The sequence below is a fragment of the Fringilla coelebs genome (assembly GCF_963513975.1).
Source record: "Fringilla coelebs genome assembly, chromosome: 1".
Lineage (NCBI taxonomy): Eukaryota > Metazoa > Chordata > Aves > Passeriformes > Fringillidae > Fringilla > Fringilla coelebs.
Window position 1 is genome coordinate 153020911 of NC_140028.1, and position 20812 is coordinate 153041722.

At 63.4% G+C, this 20812-nt stretch overlaps 2 protein-coding genes across 2 annotated transcripts; both read left to right on the forward strand.

The window, feature by feature from the left end:
• The first annotated feature begins 164 nt into the window (after window positions 1-164).
• LOC311153232 (uncharacterized protein) lies at window positions 165-7585 on the forward strand. The gene is made up of 5 exons (XM_084204904.1): window positions 165-270; window positions 1443-1600; window positions 2348-2456; window positions 2750-2863; window positions 3412-7585. Exons 2-5 carry the CDS (start codon window positions 1577-1579, stop codon window positions 6417-6419), a joined length of 3255 nt encoding a protein of 1084 aa, XP_084061030.1. The 5' UTR covers window positions 165-270; window positions 1443-1576; the 3' UTR covers window positions 6420-7585.
• An 818-nt stretch (window positions 7586-8403) lies between these two features.
• LOC311158063 (uncharacterized protein) lies at window positions 8404-10991 on the forward strand (the record flags this gene model as incomplete). The annotated part of the gene is made up of 5 exons (XM_084213183.1): window positions 8404-8428; window positions 8641-8776; window positions 9144-9248; window positions 9433-10083; window positions 10648-10991. Exons 1-5 carry the CDS (start codon window positions 8420-8422, stop codon window positions 10989-10991), a joined length of 1245 nt encoding a protein of 414 aa, XP_084069309.1. The 5' UTR covers window positions 8404-8419.
• Window positions 10992-20812: the final 9821 nt, after the last annotated feature.

Genomic DNA, 20812 nt, shown 5'->3' on the forward strand with positions numbered 1-20812 from the left:
ACACTGGGGCTGTACTGGGACAGTACGGGACATCGAGGGGACCCTGGGGGACACTGGGGGGACACTGGGGGGGCGGGGTCTTTCCGGCCCCTCCCATCCCCTCGCGGCTGCGCTGTCCTGCGGCGCCGCTAGGGGGCGCTGCCCCCGGCCCCGCCCCCCGACCCGGAACAGGGCGCGGCCGGACGCGGCCGTAGCTGACACCGTGACGTCACCGGCGCACTGACGTCACCGAGCGCGTGACGTCACCGCGCCGCGGGGCAGCGGCCGCCCGTGAGTTTCCCCGGGAGGGTCCCGGGGATCGCGGTCAGGCGGCCCGGGAGGTGTGGGGGGCACGGACCGGGGCGGGCCGGGTGAGTCTGGGGGGGCGCGGGGCTCTGGGGGTCTCGGGGTATGTTTGGGGGTGTCAAAAACTGCTGGAGTCTCGGGGGGGGCACCCGTGGCAACGGCGGGTCCGGGGCTCCTGCGAGAGGGAACCGGTGCTGGGGCGCACGGGGGTCACCGGAACCCCCCGAGGCGCGGCCGGCACCGGGGGGAGCTGGGATCCCCAGGAGCTGCCGCGGGAGCCGCCGGACCCGGGGGAGCCCGGCCCGGTGGCCCCGGGGCTTTTCCCGGCTCCCGGGGCTGTTCCCGGCTCCCGGGGCTGCTCCCGGGGCTGTTCCCGGCTGATGAGGTGATTCCACGCCGGGGCTCCTCCCGAGCCCCAGGGCTATTCCTGACTGCCAAGGCGGTGCTGGGCCAGGCTATTCCCAGCGCCCGGGGCTATTCCTGGCAGGACGAGGCTGTGCCGGGGCCGTTCCCGGCTCCCGGGGCCGTTCCCGGCTGGACAAGCCGATGCCGTGCCGGGGCCATTCCTTGCTGCCGCTGGCGCTCGCTCCCATCCCATCTCCATCCCATCCCATCCCATCATCCCATCATCCCATCCCATCCCATCATATCATCCCATCCCATCATCCCATCCCATCCCTATCCCATCCCCATCCCATCCCATCCCATCCCATCCCATCCCATCATCCCCATCCCATCCCATCTCATCCCATCCCGTCATCCCATCCCTATCCCATCCCTATCCCATCCCCATCCCATCCCATCATCCCCATCCCCATCCCCATCCCATCCCATCATCCCCATCCCCATCCCCATCCCATCCCATCCCATCCCATCCCATCCCATCCCATCCCATCCCGTCATCCCATCCCATCCCGAACTACAACTCCCAGCGCTCCCCGGCTCTCGCCGTTCACAGCCGGATCCGGCCCCGCTCGGCGCCTTCCGCACCCCAAATTCCGGGGGGAGGAGGAGGAGGAGGAGGACGGGGGGGCCGAGGCCGCCGGAGCCGCTCCGGGACTGCCGCGCTCCTCCGGCCCGGTTCCCGCCGCCCTTCCCGCCCCATCCCCGCTCCCGCCCCCGCTCCCGCTCACATCGCGGCTCTCCCGCTCTCCCAGGACCCCGGCGCGGCCATTTGAGGGACTCGGTGGCGGAAGGAGGCCAGGAAAAGGCTGGGCAGAGGCCGGGAGAGGGCCGGGAAGCCGCGGGAAGGAGCCCCGAGGGGCCGGGCAGGGCCCGGGAAGGGGCAGCGATGTCGGCGGGGGGAGCGCCCCAGGTACGCGGGGAACTCCGGGGGAACTCCCGGGGGAACCCCGCTCCTCCACCACCCGCGGCCTTGGGGCGATTCGGGGGGGATTCCCGGGGCCGGGGGCTTTTCCCATGCTTTTTAACTCAACCCCTGGAGCCCCCCAGGAGTTTTTCCGGGAAATCGGCGCATTGGGAAGTCCCCGGGCGCGGGGGCCGCACCCCCCTCCCGGCTCTGCCTCCACCGGGCTCCGGGGGCTCGGGGACACGAGAGGGACCCGGGAGGGCACGGGGGACCTGGGGGGTTCAGTGTCCCCGGAGAAGCGGGTCTGGCTCCTCGGGAAAAGGTTCCTCCCTCGGTGTGGATCATGGCTGGAAAAGGAGCTGGTTTGGGGGGTGGGCAGTGGGGACCGGGGGGGACAGGGACCTGGTTCGGGGATCAGGGCTGGGCATCTGTTTTGGGGGAACAAGGGTCTTGTTTGGGGAGGAGGGATCCACTGGGGAAGCGGGGATTTGGTTGGGGGGGGTGGAGATGTAATTTGGGGGAGCAGGGGTCTGGTTTGGGGGTGTGTGGATGTAATTTGGGGGAGCAGGGATCTGATTTGGGGAGCAGGGATGAGGGCTCCATCCTGGAGCAAGGAACCTTATATTTGGGATGCAGGAATGGGGGCACGATCCCTGTCCTTGGCCTGTGGCCAAACCCAGGGAAAGTTCCCCAAACATCCCAAAATCACCCCAAATGGCCCCAAAATGCCTCTGAGCCGCTCCCCCTCCCCAGCCCGCCCACGCCCTGGATCTGCTCCCGTATTCCCGGCTGAGCCCGGCGCCGCGGGCCGGGTCCCAGCTGGATGCCGTCGGCGCCGAGATCCCCTCGGATCCCTGCACAGGTGAGCGGAGGGGGGGACGACACCCAGCGTGGGGGCTGGGGAGGGGTTTTCCACACAGAGCTGGGTGCATTTTTGTGGGGACTTTGAACCGGGATGATGAAAGCGTTCTGGGGATTCCCGGGGCTGGGAGAGGCTGCAGGGGAAGCCCAGAGCCCAGGGTGGCTCCATCCCAGCTCACCTGGAGCTGGTTTCCTCGGAGTGGCTCCGTGCCCCGTGCCAGAGCCCGGCTGTGCCCGAGCAGCCCGGTGCCGGCTGTGCCGGGGTCCCGACGGCGGTGCCCCGTGTCCCCCCAGGGTACCGGTTCTTTAAGCCGGGGGGTTTGTTCGGGATGAAGCCGCCGGAGGAGCCGTTCGGAGCCGCGCGGACGGGCCCGGAGGAGTCCAAGGCCCTGGGCAGCCCCTGCGCTGGTGAGTCCGGAGCAGGGGGACTGGGGGAGCAGCGGGGCTGGGGGGCTCAGGGGAAAAGGCGGGCTGGGATTCTTCGGGGGCCTTCTGGGCCAGTTTAGAACTTTTTGGGGCCTGTTGGAGGCTGTTCTGAGCCAGTTCAGGCCAGTTTAAAGACCTTTTTCAGCCATTTTGGGCCAGTTTTCAGCCATTTTGGGGCCATTCTGGGCCAGTTCACAGCCATTTATGACCAATTTATGGTAATTCTGAGCTAGTTCGTGGGCCAATTTTGTGAGGCAGTTTCGGCCATTTTAGACCAGCTTTTGCCATTCTGAGCCAGTTTGGGCAATTTTGGACGTGAGTGTCACAAACTGGGGGGTTTGGGGGCCCTTTGGGGTGTCACACACCAGGAGAGGCTTGGGGAATTGAGGCCCTTTGGGGTGTCCCACGTCCCCATGGGTTCAGTGGCGAGGACCCCACAAGGAAGGGAGGGCTGGGCCCGGGTCCTCCCCCCTCGGGACAGCCCGGAATTCTCCGGGAGCCGGGCTGACCCCAGGATCTCTCTGGTGCAGTGGAGCCCGGGCGGGTGAGCAAGGTGGAGCCCGAGGAGAAGCCCGGGATTGGCGCCGGCTCCCTGGAGCTGTTTCCGGCCGCGGGCGGCAGCTCCGGCCGCTGGTTCCCCGGTGGGCAGCGCGGCCCCGAGCCCCCCCGGGACCCCCCTGCCCCCCGTGCCGGCTGCTGGGGGGCCCAGGGGGGCGTCCCCGGCCCCTTCCGCTGCGCCCAGTGCGGGAAGGGCTTCCGTCAGAAGCAGAGCCTGGTGACGCACGAGCGCATCCACACCGGGGAGAAGCCGTTCCGCTGCGGGGACTGCGGCAAGAGCTTCAGCCAGCGCCCCAACCTGCTGACGCACCGGCGCGTGCACACGGGCGAGCGGCCCTTCCCCTGCGCCCAGTGCGGCAAGAGCTTCTCGCAGAAGGCCAACCTGCTGGCGCACCAGCGCATCCACGGCGCCCACCCCGAGGAGGGCAAGGCGCGGGCGCGGGCGCCGGCGCGGGGCTGCCCCGAGGACGCGCCCTTCGTGTGCCCCGAGTGCGGCAAGAGCTTCCGGCAGAAGCCCAACCTGATCACGCACCGGCGCATCCACACGGGCGAGCGGCCCTTCTCCTGCTTCCTGTGCGGCCGCAGCTTCAACCAGAAAACCAACCTGGTGACGCACTACCGGGTGCACACAGGTGAGCGGCCCTTCGCCTGCGCCCAGTGCGGCAAGCGCTTCACCCAGAAAACCAACCTGGTCACGCACCAGAGCACCCACACCGACCTGCGCCCCTTCCCCTGCGCCCAGTGCCACAAGTGCTTCAAGGACAAGGTGTCCCTCAAGGCCCACCAGAAGACGCACATCCCCCGCCAGCGCCGCTGCCCCGCGCGCGGCCCGGCCCCCGCCGCGCCCTTCGGGGCCGCGCCCGCCCTGCTGCCCCCCGCGCCTGCCCCGCAGGACCCCGCCCCCTTCGCCCCGCTCCCGCCCGCCCCCAAGCTCCCCGAGGGCGCCGAGCTCTTCCCGTGCCCCGAGAAGGCCTTCCCCCCCCCGCCCCCGGCCGAGCCCTCCTTCCCCTGCGCCCACTGCGGCGACGGCTTCTGCCCCAAGGTGCCCCTGCTGCGGCCCCCCGAGGCGCCCGCCGCGCCCTTCGCCCCCGGCCCCCCCATCCTGGGGCCCCTGGGGGCGCAGCCGGGGCCGGGGGAAGCCGTGCTCTCCCCGGAAAAGCCCTTCATCTGCAATCAGTGCGGCAACAGCTTCGGGCTCTGGCTCGCCCTCGTCGCCCACCAGAAGAGCCACGCGGGGCACAAGCCGTGCCCCGGCGCCCCCCCCGCGGAGCCGGGCGCCGAGCAGCCCCCCGGGTCCCCCCCCGGGGCGCGGGCAGGCGAGGGCCGGCCCTGGCCGTGCCCCGAGTGCGGGCGGGGCCTGGCGCAGTGCGAGCGGCCGCCGCGGCACGGGCACGGCCCCGGCGGGCGCGGCCCCTTCCGCTGCGACACCTGCGGCAAGCGCTTCAGCCTCAAAACCAACCTGGCCACCCACCAGCGCATCCACACAGGTGAGCGGCCCTTCACCTGCGGCGTCTGCGGCCGCCGCTTCAACCAGAAGGGCAACCTGGTGACGCACTACCGGGTGCACACGGGCGAGCGCCCCTTCGCCTGCGCCCAGTGCGGGAAGCGCTTCGCGCAGAAGCCCAACCTGCTGGCACACCAGAAGACGCACCTGGGCCGCCAGCCCTTCACCTGCCTCGAGTGCCCCAAGCGCTTCAAGAGCAAACTGTCCCTGCGGGTGCACCAGCGGGTGCACACCGGGACCCCCGGCCCGGCCCCCGGCGCCCTGGACCCCGCCGGGAGCCCCTTCCCCTGCACGCTCTGCGGGGAGGCCTGTGCGGAGCACGGGGGGCTCCGGCCGGGCCACGGCGGCGGCGAGCGGCCGCACGCCTGTGCCGAGCAGCTGCACGCCTGCACCAAGTGTCCCCACGCCTGCGCCGAGCGTCCCCACGCTTGTGCCGAGCATCCCCACGGCTGCGCCGAGCGGCTCCACACCTGCGCCGAGCAGCGCCGCGCCTGCGCGGAGCATCCCCATGCCTGCGTGGAGCATCCTCGCACCTGTACGGAGCATCCTCACGCCTGTGAGCGACCCCACACCTGCGGGCAGCCGCAGCCGCAGCCCTGCGCCGAGCGGCCGCACCCCTGCGCCGAGTGTCCGCACCCCTGCGAGCAGCCCCACGCCTGCACCAAGCGGCCCCACGCGTGTGAGCAGCCCCACGCCTGCGCCGAGCATCCTCGCACCTGCGCCGAGCATCCTTGCACCTGCGCCGAGCATCCCCACGGCTGCGCCGAGCATCCCCACGGCTGCGCCGAGCGGCCCCACCCCTGCGAGCGGCCCCACGGCTGCGCCGAGCAGCCCCACGCGTGCGCCGAGTGTCCCCACGCGTGCGCCGAGTGTCCCCACGGCTGCGCCGAGCGGCCCCACGCATGCGCCGAGTGCGGGAAGCGCTTCCGGCAGAAGGTGAACCTGGCCGTGCACCTGCGGACGCACACCGGGGAGCGGCCGTTCCGCTGCGCCGACTGCGGCAAGGGCTTCAGCCAGAAGGCTCACCTGCTGCGGCACCGCCGCACCCACGGCGCCGGCCTGGCCCCCCCCTGCGCCGCCGCCGACCCGCTGGGCAAGGGCCCCGAGCCCCCCGCGCTGCTGCTGCCGCCCTGCTCCCGCGGGGCGCCCCCGGCGCGCCCCGACAGCCCCTCGGGCGCCGCCGACATCCTCCTGCAGCTGATGCAGGACGAGCCCCCGCCCGGCCCCGGCGCCGCCCCGGCCCCCGTGCCCCCCTGTAAGTGCCCCGGGGGGGGCCCGAGCCCCCGGGCGCCGGGGCTGCCCCCGCCGTGCTGCTGCGCTGCCTGCCTGGCCCCCCGCCCTCCCGAGCCCCCCCGCGGGCCGCTCTGGGCCAAGGCCGGGGGCTGCGCCCGCGCCTTCGAGGAGAAGCGAGTGCCGGGAGCGCCGGAGCGCGAGTGCGGCGAGGAGAAACCGGCCCCGTGCCCCGGCTGCCTGTGAGCCCCGGGACCCCCCGGCTGCCTGCGACCCCCACGCTGGGACCTGCGATGAGACCCCCCCCCCCCCCACCGGGACCCCCACCCTGCTCCGGCCGCCTGTGACCCCCACACTGGAACCCCCAGTGAGACACCCCCAGCAAGGACCGGCCCTCGGCTCCTGGGGTCACCCACGGTGAGCCTGGAGAGATGGAGCCGAGGGGACAGAGCCGAGAGGATGGAACTGAGGGGACAGCCAAAGGGACAGAGCTGAGGGGACAGAGCCAAGAGGATGGAACTGAGGGGACAGAGCCAAAGGGACAGAGCCGAGGGCTCGGTGCCAAGGTGACACCGCCAGCCAGATTCAGCACTGGGACTTGGAGGAGCCTCCCGCCGGGGCTGCGGGGCCAGGCAGAGCCAGGCTGGGACATGGCACATTCCTGGCTTGGGAAGACGCCCAAGGGCTGGAGGAGCCAGCGCTGGAGCCGGGCCGGCCGTGTGGGCTCCACACAGACCAGGAAGAGCTGGGCACGGTGGAGCTGCATCCACTGGAGCCAGACTTGGGACACAAGGGGTCCTCAAGGGCTCCCTCTGCTTCCAGAACCTTCCAGCCTGTTCCAGACTGGATGGCATTCCCTAAGGACAGGCTGGGATGGGAGTGGGGTCCCCGGTGCAGCTCCGTGCGGGGGTTGGGAGCACCCTGGGCAAACAGCCAGGAAAAGGGCCTGGAAGGGCTCAGCTCTGCTTCCAGAAGGGCCCGGAGACGCCTCCGGTGCCGGGGGGATGGGGTCAGCTTGTGCTTCTGCTTGCTCTGGGTAACTGCGCGCTTTGGGACTCGATATTCGGATTGGGAAGGGTGGCACGGGGTGGCCGCTGGGGCCGCAGTCCTGGCGGTGGTGGGGGGCTCCAGCGGCACGGGGGGGCTTTGCTGGGGTTTGTGTGGCCTCTCCCTGTCCCCCCGGTGTGACAGAGCCGGGGATCCACGGTCTGGGCAGAGCTTTGGCCACGGACGCCGCTGGGAGCTGCCATTGCTTCATCCCAAAGGGAACCGGATCCTGTGAGGGGACCGACACCGGGACAGCCGCCCCGGAGCCCCGGCTGGGCAGGGGGTCCCGCTCCTCTCCCCTTCCCCAGCTCTGCTCTCTGCAATTCTATTTTTTGAGGTTATTTAAAATAAAAGCTTCTGATGGCTCTGGGACTCCAGGTGCTCTGTCTGGGTCCGGGGGGTACACGGGGACACACACCAGCCTCAGTCCTGGCCTGAGCCCTGGGAAGGGCTCTGGTCCCTGGCCAGGGACAAGGGGCCACCAGGACACTGCCAGAGCCAGTGCCAGTACCTTCCAGTGTGCTCTGTGACCGCCAAACCTCACCTGGACGCCGGGTGAGAGAGCTCAGCATTAGGGTGGCCACCAGGCCGACCCCAGGGTCACTGTCACATCCACGGGGGTGGCACCAACGCCCCCGGTGCTCCCTGGGGACAGATGGGGGGGGTCTCACACTGGGGCTGTCACTGGGAGGACCCACTGGGACACAGACACCCTGTGCCGCTGGCCAGGTGTGGCTGTGCTCCCCTGCTCTGGGGACAGCCGGTGCCAGCCGGGTGGCTTCTGGGAGGTTTGGGCACGGGGGCTGCGGGACCCGGGGCTGTCCCTGTCCTGGGGCGGACACGCGGGGTGGGACCCTCCGGGCTGGGGTTCTCGGTGTGGGAGCTCCCGTGCGGGGTTCCCAGATCCCGGGGGTCGCCAGCCCGGTCCCTCGGGATTTGGGGGGCAGACGCGGACGGGGGCCGTGTCCCGGGCAGCCCCGTTCGGGAGGCGGGTGACGCTGCCGAGTGGGCGAGCGGGGCCAGATCCCGGGCCCACCGGGCACGGGGAAGGATCGGATCCCGGCACCCACCGGTGCAGAGCCGCCCCTCGCCCGGGGGCCCCCCGGTGCCCCCAACGGCCGGTTCCGGTGCTCTTCCCCGCTGCCGGTGCCTCCCCCCAGCCCGGCCCCTTCCGCCGCCGCCATCGGCCCCGCCCGGCCATGCAGCGGGTGAGCCCGGCCCGTGCCCGGGGCTCGGGGCGCGCCGGGGGCGGGGGGCTCCGGGGGTCCCTGCGGAGGGCTGGGCGGGTTGCCGGGGCTGTCCCGACACCTCCGGTCGGGGTTAGGCGGGCTCGGTCCCCCAGAGCCCGGGGGAACCCCCACGGGGTGCGCAGCGAGGGCGGTGCCGCCAGCCCCCCTGAGCCCCCCGGTGTCCCTGCCAGGGGGTGACCCCCGAGGTGACATTCGAGGAGGTGGCCGTGCGTTTCTCCCCGGAGGAGTGGGCGCAGCTGGCGCCTTGGCAGCGGGCGCTGCACCGAGAGGTCATGGGCGACAACTACGAGCTGGTGGCCAGCCTGGGTGAGGGACGGGGGCGTGGGGCTGGGGGTGCCCGGGGCAGGGGGTGCCGTGGGGCTGGGGGTGCCCAGGGCTGGGTGTGCCCAGGGCAGGGGGTGCCGTGGGGCTGGGGGAGCCATGGGGCTGGGGGTGCCCAGGGCAGGGGGTGCCACAAGCTAGGGATGCCATGGGGCTGGGGGTGCCCAGGGCTGGGGGGTGCCCAGGGCTGGGGGTGCCATGAGGCTGGGGATGCCATGGGGCTGGGGGTGCCATGGGCCTGGGGGTGCCCTGGCCCCCCACTTCCAGCACAGCCCCCGGCCTGGTGACAGTTCCTGGTGACGTGACCCTCCCAGGGCATGGCGGGGGGCACTGAGGGTCCTCTCTCACACAGACCCCAACTCCAGGTTCCCCCACATGAAGGAGGAGTCGCACGGGGGGGTTCCCTGCGCTGGGGGGCACAGCGGAGATACCGACAGCACCGACACCACCGACAGCTGTGAGTGACGGGGAACACCCCGCGGGGACACCCTGTGGGGCTGGGGGGTCGCTGTGGGACGAGGGGCTGGTCCTGGCCAGACCCCTGTGCGACACCCCCTAGGCTGGGCTGGGAGTCCCCCACGGTGTCGCGGGGCCGTCGGTGGGTCCGGGACTCTCCCACGGTGGCCCTGTGTCCCCAGCAGGTGCCTGGAGCGGTTCTGACGGCAAGGATGACACCGGGGAATCGGGGTCCGGCGTCACCCGCTCCGGCTGCCGGGACACCGAGCGGGGGGGCCGTGCCGGGGCCCTCCCCCGGCCGGTGCCGGCGGCGTCGGGGCTCCGCGGCAGCCGCGGGCCGAGCGGCGGGGCCGAGGCGCCCCCGGACCGGCCGTACCTGTGCGGCACCTGCGGCAAGTCCTTCCGGCACCGCCGCAGCCTCCTGGCGCACAAGAAGCTGCGCCGGGGGAACCGGGCCCGGCACGGCTGCGCCGAGTGCCCCCGCAGCTTCTGCCTGCGCGGGGACCTGCTGCGGCACCGCGACGCGCACCGGGCGCGGCCCCCGCGCTGCCCGGGCGCGGCGGGGCCGGGCCAGGAGCGGCCCTTCGTGTGCGGCCGCTGCGGGAGCAGCTTCAGCTGGAGGGAGAGCCTGGAGCTGCACCTGCGGCAGCACCGCGCCCTGCCGTGCCCCGAGTGCGGCCGCGAGTTCCTGCACCGCGGGCACCTCCTGCTGCACCGCCAGGTGCACTCGGGCCGGCGGCCCTTCCGCTGCGCCCGCTGCGGCCGCACCTTCGCCTCGCCCGCCAACCTCAGCTCCCACCGCAGGACCCGCCGGCTCTGCCGGCCCCGCAGCCTCGGCCCCCGCGGGAGCGGGGACAGGGACGGGGACGGGGACGGGGACGGGGACAGGGACAGGGACGGGGACGGGGACAGGGACAGGGACAGGGACAGGGATAGGGACGGGGACAGGGACAGGGATGGGGACGGGGTCAGGGACAGGGACAGGGATGGGGACAGGGACAGGGACAGGGTCAGGGACAGGGACGGGGACAGGGACAGGGACAGGGACAGGGACAGGGATAGGGACAGGGACGGGGACAGGGACAGGGACAGGGATAGGGACAGGGACAGGGACGGGGACAGGGACGGGGACAGGGACAGGGACGGGGATAGGGACGGGGACGGGGACGGGGATAGGGACAGGGACAGGGACGGGGATAGGGACAGGGACGGGGACGGAGACGGGGACAGGGACAGGGACAGGGACCCCTGCGGGGACAGTAACAGGGACCCCCGTGGAGACAGGGACAGCAACAGGAACCCGCTCAGGGACAGGAACGCGCTCAGGGACAGGGACAGGGACAGGGACGGGGACAGGGACAGGGACCCCTGCGGGGACAGTAACAGGGACCCCCATGGAGACAGGGACAGCAACAGGAACGCGCTCAGGGACAGGGACAGGAACAGGGAACCACTCAGAGACAGGGACAGGGACCCCCATGGGGACAGAGACCTGCTCAGGGATAGGGACGTGGACAGGGACCCCCGCGGGCACGGGGACTCGCTCGGGGACAGGGATAGGGACCGGGATAGGGAGCCCTGTGGGGATGGAGACCCGCTCATGGACGGGGACCTGCACAGTGAGAGGCACCCCCGCAGGGATGGGGCCATGCTTGGGGACAGGGACCCCCTCGAGCCCAGGGACCTGCTCAGGGCCGGGGAACCCCTCGGGGACAGGGAGCTCCCGGCGGGTGAGCAGCGGTAGCCGCAGGAGCGGGGTCATCCCGGTGCTCCGGTGGGTGTGACCTCGCCGGTGCCGCGCCCACCCCGGGGCACCCCCGGAGCTCCTGGAGGCTTCTGGAACACGGGGACTTCTCCCTGTCCCTTCAGACCTTGGGAAATCCCTCCGGGATGCGTCTCCGTGTTCCCTCTGGACCTTAAAGTATCTGGGAAGTTTCCCCATGTCCCCCTGGAAAATCCCTTGGGGACGTTTCTCCATGTGCCTTTCACACCTCGGAGTCTCTCCAGGACTCTTCTCCGTGTCCCGTTGGACCTTGGATGCCCTCCAGCGCTTCCCAGTTCTCCCAGACCCTGGGAAATCCCGCTGGGAGGATTTACCTTTGCACCTGATAAAATCCCCCGGGGATGCTTCTCCGTGTCCCCTGGGACCTCGAAGTCTCTTCGGGCCTTGGAAGATCCCTCTGGGATGATTCTCTGTGTTCTCTTCAGATACTGAAGTGCCTTTGGATCCTGGAATGTCCCTCGGGGGCACTTCCCAGTCCCTGCCAGTCCCTCCAGTGCCCTGCCCCCTGTTCGTATTTAAGGCCAGAAGTTTCTTTAACTCTATTTATTTTATTTTTCTATGTCATTTATTATTCTTTCTGTTTCATTTTATTCTGTTTAAGTTACTCCAGTTGTTATCTTCTGCTTAGTCCAGTTCTCCTCCTCCATTCTGCTCTTCCTATTCCATTTAATTCTATTTATTTCTGTTCTATTTATTCCCTTTAATTAGGAGGAAGGGCAGGGAGGGAGGAAGAGGAAGGAAGGGAGGGAGGAAGGAGAGTCCTCCGGGCCCTTTGTCGAGGTTGAACCATGACAGGGCTCTTGTGACAGCAGCAGCCACCACGTGTCCCCCCAGTGTCCCCCCTTCCCCAAATAAACAAACGCAAAAGTCTGAGTTCATGTGGAAATGAGTAAAAACTGCAAATGAGGCTGGGAGGGAGGGCCCACCGGGGGTGGGGGGTCCCGCACACCTGGGGGGCACCTGCAGCCCCGGCTGCTCCCGGTGCGGCCCAGTCCGTGCAGGGGGCCCGCAGCCCCCCTCCCTCCCGGCGAGCCGGAGCGCTGGGAGTGTCCCCCGGCCGGATGTCACCGAGCAGGGGACAGATGGTGGCGTTCCCAGGAGAATGGGGACAGAGCCCCCACGCGCGCTCCATCTGCCCACGGAGCTGGGAGGGAGGGCGGGACGCGCTGGGGAAACTGGGGCACGGCGGAGATGGGACAACCCCCGGTGTCCCCCGGTCACCTGTCCCCAGGGCCACCACTGACCGTGTCCCCAGGTGCCACATCCACGCGGCTTTTCGCTCCCCCCAGGGCCGGGCAGCTCTTTCCAGGAGGAATGTTCCCCACGCATCCCCAAAATCCTACCTGGTGCCACCTGAGGCTGCTCGCCGCGTTCCCGGCCCGGCGGTGTCACCCTGTCACCTCCCTGCCGCCCCCGGCTGCGACAGCGCCGCGGCCCCGGTGGCTTTTTTGGGATGTCCCAGTTCAACGTGCCGGGAGCCCACGTGGAGGAGCCGCCGGGATCGGGGTCGGGAGGACGGGACGGGAGGGGGAGGCGCTGGGCCCGCTCCTTTGTGCTCGGCGCTCAGAGAACCTGGAAAATTCCCCAATTTCCCTTTTTTTTCTCCTTTCAGATAAGATCACGAGCCGTTTTCCCAATTAAATTCCTGAAACTGGAGCGGAGCCGGGAGCGCGGGGGGGTTGGGATGCTGAGGTGCCTCCAAGGACCGGAGTTTGTGGGGCTGAATCTCCTTGGTGCCAAAAAATGGGAATTGCACCCCTGGAGCCGGGCTGGGCAGGGAGGGAGAGGCCGGACCCGGCTCCTGCTGAGCCCGCGGGGTGGGAGCAGGGCCCGAAGGACATTTCCTCCTCCTCCTCCTCCTCCTCCTCACACACCCTCGGGGTCACACGGTGCCTCTGCCCCCACAGCAGCGCCCGAGGCGAGCCCAGCGCTCAGGAAACACCGCCGGGGCTGCCAAAAAGCGGAGGAAATGAAACTCCTGCAGGCCGGGGGGCGCTAAGGGCAGCGATTCTGCTCCCGAGTTCCATTTTTAACCATTTCTGGCAACAGTTTCGGCACCTGGGTGGGACCCACTCCTGAATTTCAGCGGATCCGAGGGATCAGGGGACCTCGAGGGATTTTTGGGGAGAAGCTGAGACCCCCAGAGTGCAGGAAACCGGAGCAGAACCCTGGGAGGAGCAGGGCATCCCGCCCTGGGAAGGGGAAGGGGCAGCAAAAGCTGTCCAGGGCAGCCCTCAAAGGTCCCTGGGGCAAGGGGCCCTGCTGGGAGCTGCTGCCCGGGAACGGGTTTGGAATGGCACAGTTTGGAATGATCCCTGCTGGGAATGGGCTTGGAATGGCACAGTTTGGAATGATCCCCCCCCTGGAATGGGCTTGGAATGGCACAGTTTGGAATGATCCCTGCTGGGAATGGGTTTGGAATGGCACAGTTTGGAATGCTCCCAGCTGGGAATGGGTTTGGAACGGCACATTTGGATTGATCCCTGCTGGGAATGGGCTTGGAATGGCACAATTGGAATGGCACAGTTTGGAATGATCCCACCCTGGAATGGGTTTGGAATGGCACAGTTTGGAATGATCCCAGCTGGGAATGGGCTTGGAATGGCACAGTTTGGAATGGCACAATTGGAATGGCACAGTTTGGAATGATCCCCCCCTGGAATGGGCTTGGAATGGCACATTTGGAATGATCCCTGCTGGGAATGGGTTTGGAATGGCACAGTTTGGAATGATCCTACTCTGAAATGGGCTTGGAACGGCACAGTTTGGAATGATCCCTGCTGGGAATGGGCTTGGAATGGCACAGTTTGGAATGATCCCACCCTGGAATGGGTTTGGAATGGCACATTTGGAATGATCCCTGCTGGGAATGGGTTTGGAATGGCACAGTTTGGAATGATCCTACTCTGAAATGGGCTTGGAACGGCACAGTTTGGAATGATCCCTGCTGGGAATGGGCTTGGAATGGCACAGTTTGGAATGATCCCACCCTGGAATGGGTTTGGAATGGCACAGTTTGGAATGCTCCCAGCTGGGAATGGGTTTGGAACGGCACATTTGGATTGCTCCTGCCCAGGAACGGGTATGGAATGGCACAGTTTGGAATGATCCCACCCTGGAATGGGTTTGGAATGGCACAGTTTGGAATGGGAAGTGTCCCACGCAGTGAAGGGGGGATCTGGAGAGAATTCCCCCAGGATGCCAAAGGCAGCTCTGGGGGAAGCAGTGGGGGCAGTGCTGGGGTAACTGGGGGCTGACTGTGTGCAGAGAGGGGACATTGGAAAAGCCAGTGTCCCCAGACAGGATCCCAAAGCACTCCCCAAACCAGCGGGCTCCCGGGGTGGAGATGAAGGATCCCCTGGTGCGGACTCTTCCTCAGCTGAGCCCCTGGCTGAACCGATGGGAAGGAAAAGGCAAATCTGAGATTTGTGGGGAGCGACCTGTGGGGTGCTGAGCCCCTGCAGAGCCGAGCTGGAGCTGCTGAGGGGCGGCAGGAGGAAGGGGAGCCCCCTTTGTTCCAACCTCTGCCGCTCAAACCGGGAACACAGCGGGACACGCCAACTTCTGCACCGCCCCCACGCCCAGCCCTGCCCCGAGAGATCTGTCGGGAAAATTGCCTGCCCAAAGATCTCCCTGGGATGGGGAATGCAAAATCCAATCCCTGGGTCGAAGGCATGGAGGGTTTACGTTGCAGGGATCCAAGGAGGAATCCAGGGGCTGCAGGGAATGCTGTGCCAGGGGCCTGGCTGATCAAAGGCGGCCCGGCTGCTGGGGCTCCTCCCAGAGCCAGCCTGGGGAGGAACACCGAGTTCTGTCGAGGGGAGGCAGGGACAGCTGAGGAAAAGCTTAGAACATCTTTGGAACGAGGGTCATGGAAGGAGTGTGGGTCAGGCACTGCCCAGCAGTGCTGGCAGCTCAAAAGCAGAGTGGGGGGCAGACTTAAGGGCAAAAATATATATATTTTTAACCAGTTATATATATATATATATCCAGTTATTTATATTTATATTTATATTTATATTTATATTTATATTTATATTTATATTTATATTTATATTTATATTTATATTTATATTATTTATAGTTATAGTTATCATTATCATTATAGTTATTTTTATTTTTATTTTTATTTTTATTTTTATTTTTATTTTTATTTTTATTTTTATTTTTATTTTTATTTTTATTTTTATTTTTATTTTTATTTTTATTTTATTTATATGAAATGTATAAAACCCAGTATAATGTTTTTGTAGAACAGTCCCAGGCACCCCTCCAGCCCTGGTTGAGGCTGGTACACCCTGGGGTGTGTGGTGTTTCACCCCACAGACACTTTTGGCCATGGCTGGGTGGTGTTTCACCCCACAGACACTTTTGGGTGTGTGGTGTTTCACCCCTGGGACACTTTTGGCCATGGCTGTGTGGTGTTTCACCCCACAGACACTTTTGGCCATGGCTGTGTGGTGTTTCACCCCACAGACACTTTTGGGTGTGTGGTGTTTCACCCCACAGACACTTTTGGCCATGGCTGGGTGGTGTTTCACCCCACAGACACTTTTGGCCATGGCTGTGTGGTGTTTCACCCCAGGGACACTTTTGGCCATGGCTGGGTGGTGTTTCACCCCAGGGACACTTTTGGCCATGGCTGGGTGGTGTTTCACCCCAGGGACACTTTTGGCCATGGCTGGGTGGTGTTTCACCCCACAGACACTTTTGGCCATGGCTGTGTGGTGTTTCACCCCACAGACAATTTTGGCTGGCTGTGTGGTGTTTCACCCCACAGACACTTTTGGCCATGGCTGGGTGGTGTTTCACCCCACAGACAATTTTGGCTGGCTGGGTGGTGTTTCACCCCACAGACACTTTTGGCCATGGCTGTGTGGTGTTTCACCCCACAGACACTTTGGGCTGGCTGGGTGGTGTTTCACCCCAGGGACACTTTTGGCCATGGCTGGGTGGTGTTTCACCCCACAGACACTTTTGGCCATGGGTGTGTGGTGTTTCACCCCACAGACACTTTTGGCCATGGCTGGGTGGTGTTTCACCCCACAGACACTTTGGGCTGGCTGGTGCTGCCCTGGGCACGTGGGCACCAGTCCAGGTGTGCAGGAGCTCTGGTGGTGCTGGGATGGAGCCTCCCCCCATAGCAGGGGCTGCTCCTCAGGGTTCCCTCTGTGGAGAAGCTTTGGGGTGATGGGGAAGGAAAGGAGTGGGTTCTGCTGGAGGGTTTGGATCCAGAGCTTTATTCTGCCCCACAGCCTCTGAACCCACAGCAGCTCCAGCAGAACTCCTGAGCCCGTGGCTGCTGCTCCTTTAACCCCGGGAGAGGGCAGGGAAGGGGCAGGAGCCACCAGCCAGGCACAGGAGGGGAGGGACAAAGGGACAGAGGACACCTGGATGGCCCAGAGCCCCCGGGGGTGGAGGGCATCCTGTGAACCTGCCAATCACTCAGGGCCCTCTGGAATGGCAGGACTGACAGACAGGACTGGGAGGGGATGGAGAGGGGACTGACACCCCTGGGGGGAACCTTCAGGGGAGGGACCTGGGGTTCTGGGGTGAACCCTGAAGTGACCCTGCAGCACCTGTGAAGCACAAAGGAGGAATTGGCCAAAATCCTGCAAAGGGCAGCAGAAGTGTCTGCAGTGCCCTTGTGAGGAGAGCTGGGAGAGCTCCCGGCAGCTCCAGGGGATCCGTGAGCTGACAAGGATCCTGAGAGCTCCTGGGGAAGGGAGCCTGCACCTGGCATGTCCTGGGACAACCCCAAGCATCAGCGGTCAGCACAGCCTGCCCCACGGCTGGCAGCCCCACCCAGCAGGGGATTGGGGACTGGTGTGGGCAGGTGACCACACAGTTAATGGATAACAGAGCTGAAACACAGGAAACACGCTGGGAAATGGAGAATGCAGTGGTCAGTTTGTAAAGGAAGGTGGTGAGCACAGACAGGACAGGAATTGATAGATCAGTCATTGAAAAATGTGATTTGTTTGCAAATACTCCCAAGGAGGGCAGAAGGCCCCTCCAGGGCTGGTGGAACAGGGAATTCCCCGGGGATTATTGCAAACTGGCTCTGCAGAGCTGCCCAGGCAGGAGGGCACTGGCACCTTCTGGCGTGGGGACATGGCCAGAAACTCCCCCTGTCCCACTGGCACTGAGGGAAGGCTCAGAAGTTCTGCTGGAATAAATTAATATTTAATTGCACTGGGACTGACTCTTCTACCCCTCGTGAGATGCTTGGTTAGCAGCAGCTCCTCGGGGCTGTTTATTCTGGAAGATCAGCCACTCTGTGTGTGAGAAATGCAGGATTTAAGAGGAGCTCCTCCTGTGCTCAGCACACACACTGCTTGGGAGGAGAAATCTCCCTGTGCACCCGGCCAGGTGAAGAATTCCTGCTGTTTAGTGCTGTGCTGGTGAGAAGGAGTTTTATTTCACCAATTTTTGGTAACAAAACAATGCCATGGGGGCAATAAAATCTGGCCATGAATCGAAATCCAGTCAGCTCTAGTGCAGCGGGGTGCTGGGTGGACAGAAAACAGTCAAAATGCCCAGAGAAAACTTCTCTGTGACGCTGCTAAGGGTCACTGCTGCTCCCTTGGGGTCACTGCTGCTCCCTTGGGGTCACTGCTGCTCCCTTGGGGTCACTGCTGCTCCTTTGAGGTCACTGCTGCTCCCCCAGGTCATTCATTCCTAGCTCCTCCAGCTCATTCCCATCTCCCCCAGGCCATTCCCATCTCCCCCAGGTCATTCCCATCTCCCCCAGGCCATTCCCATCTCCCCCAGGCCATTCCCAGCTCCCCCAGGCCATTCCCATCTCCCCCAGACCATTCCCAGCTCTCCCAGCTCATTCCCATCTCCCCCAGGCCATTCCCATCTCCCCCAGGCCATTCCCAGCTCCCCCAGGCCATTCCTGTCTCCCCCAGGTCATTCCTGTCTCCCCCAGCTCATTCCCATCTCCCCCAGCTCATTCCCATCTCCCCCAGGTCATTCCCATCTCCCCCAGCTCATTCCCATCTCCCCCAGGCCATTCCCATCTCTCCCAGGCCATTCCCAGCTCCCCCAGGCCATTCCCATCTCCCCCAGGCCATTCCCATCTCTCCCAGGCCATTCCCAGCTCCCCCAGCTCATTCCCATCTCCCCCAGGCCATTCCCATCTCTCCCAGGCCATTCCCAGCTCCCCCATGCCATTCCCATCTCCCCCAGGTCATTCCCAGCTCCCCCAGGCCATTCCCAGCTCCCCCATGCCATTCCCAGCTCCCCCAGGCCATTCCCAGCTCTCCCAGGCCATTCCCAGCTCCCCCAGGCCATTCCCAGCTCTCCCAGTTCATTCCCATCTCCCCCAGGCCATTCCCATCTCCCCCAGGCCATTCCCATCTCCCCCATCTCATTCCCATCTCCCCCAGGCCATTCCCAGCTCCCCCAGGCCATTCCCAGCTCCCCCAGGTCATTCCCATCTCCCCCAGGCCATTCCCATCTCCTCCAGGTCATTCCCATCTCCCCCAGGCCATTCCCATCTCCCCCAGACCATTCCCAGCTCCCCCAGCTCATTCCCATCTCCCCCAGGTCATTCCCATCTCCCCCAGGCCATTCCCAGCTCCCCCATCTCATTCCCATCTCCCCCAGGTCATTCCCAGCTCCCCCAGCTCATTCCCATCTCCCCCGGGCCATTCCCATCTCCCCCAGTTCATTCCCAGCTCCCCCAGGCCATTCCCATCTCCCCCAGGCCATTCCCATCTCCCCCATCTCATTCCCATCTCCCCCGGGCCATTCCCAGCTCCAGGACGAGCGTGTCCCAGCTCTGGGAGCAGCCCAGGAGCCCCATCCCCACCCCGGGTGTGTCACAGCTCCGGGGGTTTGTGACAGCCCAAACCCAAATTCCTGGAGCTGCGGGATTGAATGCTGAACAGGGAAGAGTGAGCATGGAACAGGGAACAGGGAACATGGAACATGGGATATGGAACATGGAATATGGAACACTGAACATGGAACAGTGAGCATTGAACACTGAACAGGGAACAGTGAGCATGGAACAGGGAACAGGGAATATTGAACATGGAATATTGAACACTGAACATGGAACATGGAACAGTGAGCATGGAACAGGGAACAGGGAACAGGGAACATGGAATATGGAACATGGAACACGGAACATGGAATATGGAACACTGAACATGGAACAGTGAGCATTGAACACTGAACAGGGAACAGTGAGCATGGAACAGGGAACAGGGAATATTGAACATGGAATATTGAACACTGAACATGGAACATGGAACAGTGAGCATGGAACAGGGAACAGGGAACAGGGAACATGGAATATGGAACATGGAACACGGAACATGGAATATGGAACACTGAACATGGAACAGTGAGCATTGAACAGGGAACAGGGAACAGTGAGCATGGAATATTGAACATGGAACACGGAACATGGAATATGGAACATGGAATATGGAATATGGAATATGGAACACTGAACAGGGAACAGGGAACAGTGAGCGTGGAACAGGGAACATGGAACATGGAACATGGAACACGGAACATGGAATATGGAACATGGAATATTGAACACTGAACAGGGAACAGTGAGCATGGGACATGGAATATGGAACATGGAATACTGAACAGGGAACATGGAACAGTGAGCATTGAACATGGAACATGGAACATGGAATATGGAACATTGAATATTGAACATTGAACATTGAAATGGAATATGGAACATGGAACATTGAACACTGAACATGGAACAGTGAGCATTGAACACGGAACACGGAACATGGAATATGGAACATTGAATATTGAACATGGAACATTGAATATTAAACATGGAACATTGAAGACGGAACATGGAATATTAAACACGAAACTTGAAACATGGAACATGGAACACTGAATATTAAACATGGAACATTGAATATTGGACATGAATCATTGATCATTGAACACTGAACACTGAACATTGAATATTAAACACTGAACACGAAACATTCATCATTAGACATGGAACATTAAGCACTGCCCATGAAACATTACTCATTGAACACTGAACATGGAACATTGATCATTACTCATTGAACACTGAACATGGAACATTGATCATTACTCATTGAACACTAAACATTGAACATTGAATATTAAACACTGAACATGAAACATTGATCATTAGACATGGAACATTAGGCATTGCCCATTGATCATTACTCATTGAACACTGGACATGGAGCACTGATTGTTAACCATTGAACACTGGACATGGAACATTGATCATTACTGATTGAACACTGAACATTGATCATTACTCATTGAGCACTGAACATGGAACACTGATCGTTAACCATTGAACACTGAACACTGAACATTGATCATTACTCATTGAGCACTGGACATTGATCATTCCTCATTGAGCACTGAACACTGAACACTGATCATTACTCATTGAACACTGAACATTGATCATTACTCATTGAACACTGAACATTGATCATTACTCATTGAGCACTGAACATGGAACGTTGATCATTACTCATTGATCACTGAACATGGAACATTGATCATTACTCATTGAACACTGGACATGGAACATTGATCATTCCTCATTGAGCACTGGACATGGAACATTGATCATTACTCATTGATCACTGAACACTGAACATTGATCATTACTCATTGAGCACTGGACATGGAACATTGATCATTACTCATTGAGCACTGAACATTGATCATTACTCATTGATCACTGAACACTGAACACTGATCATTACTCATTGAGCACTGGACATGGAACATTG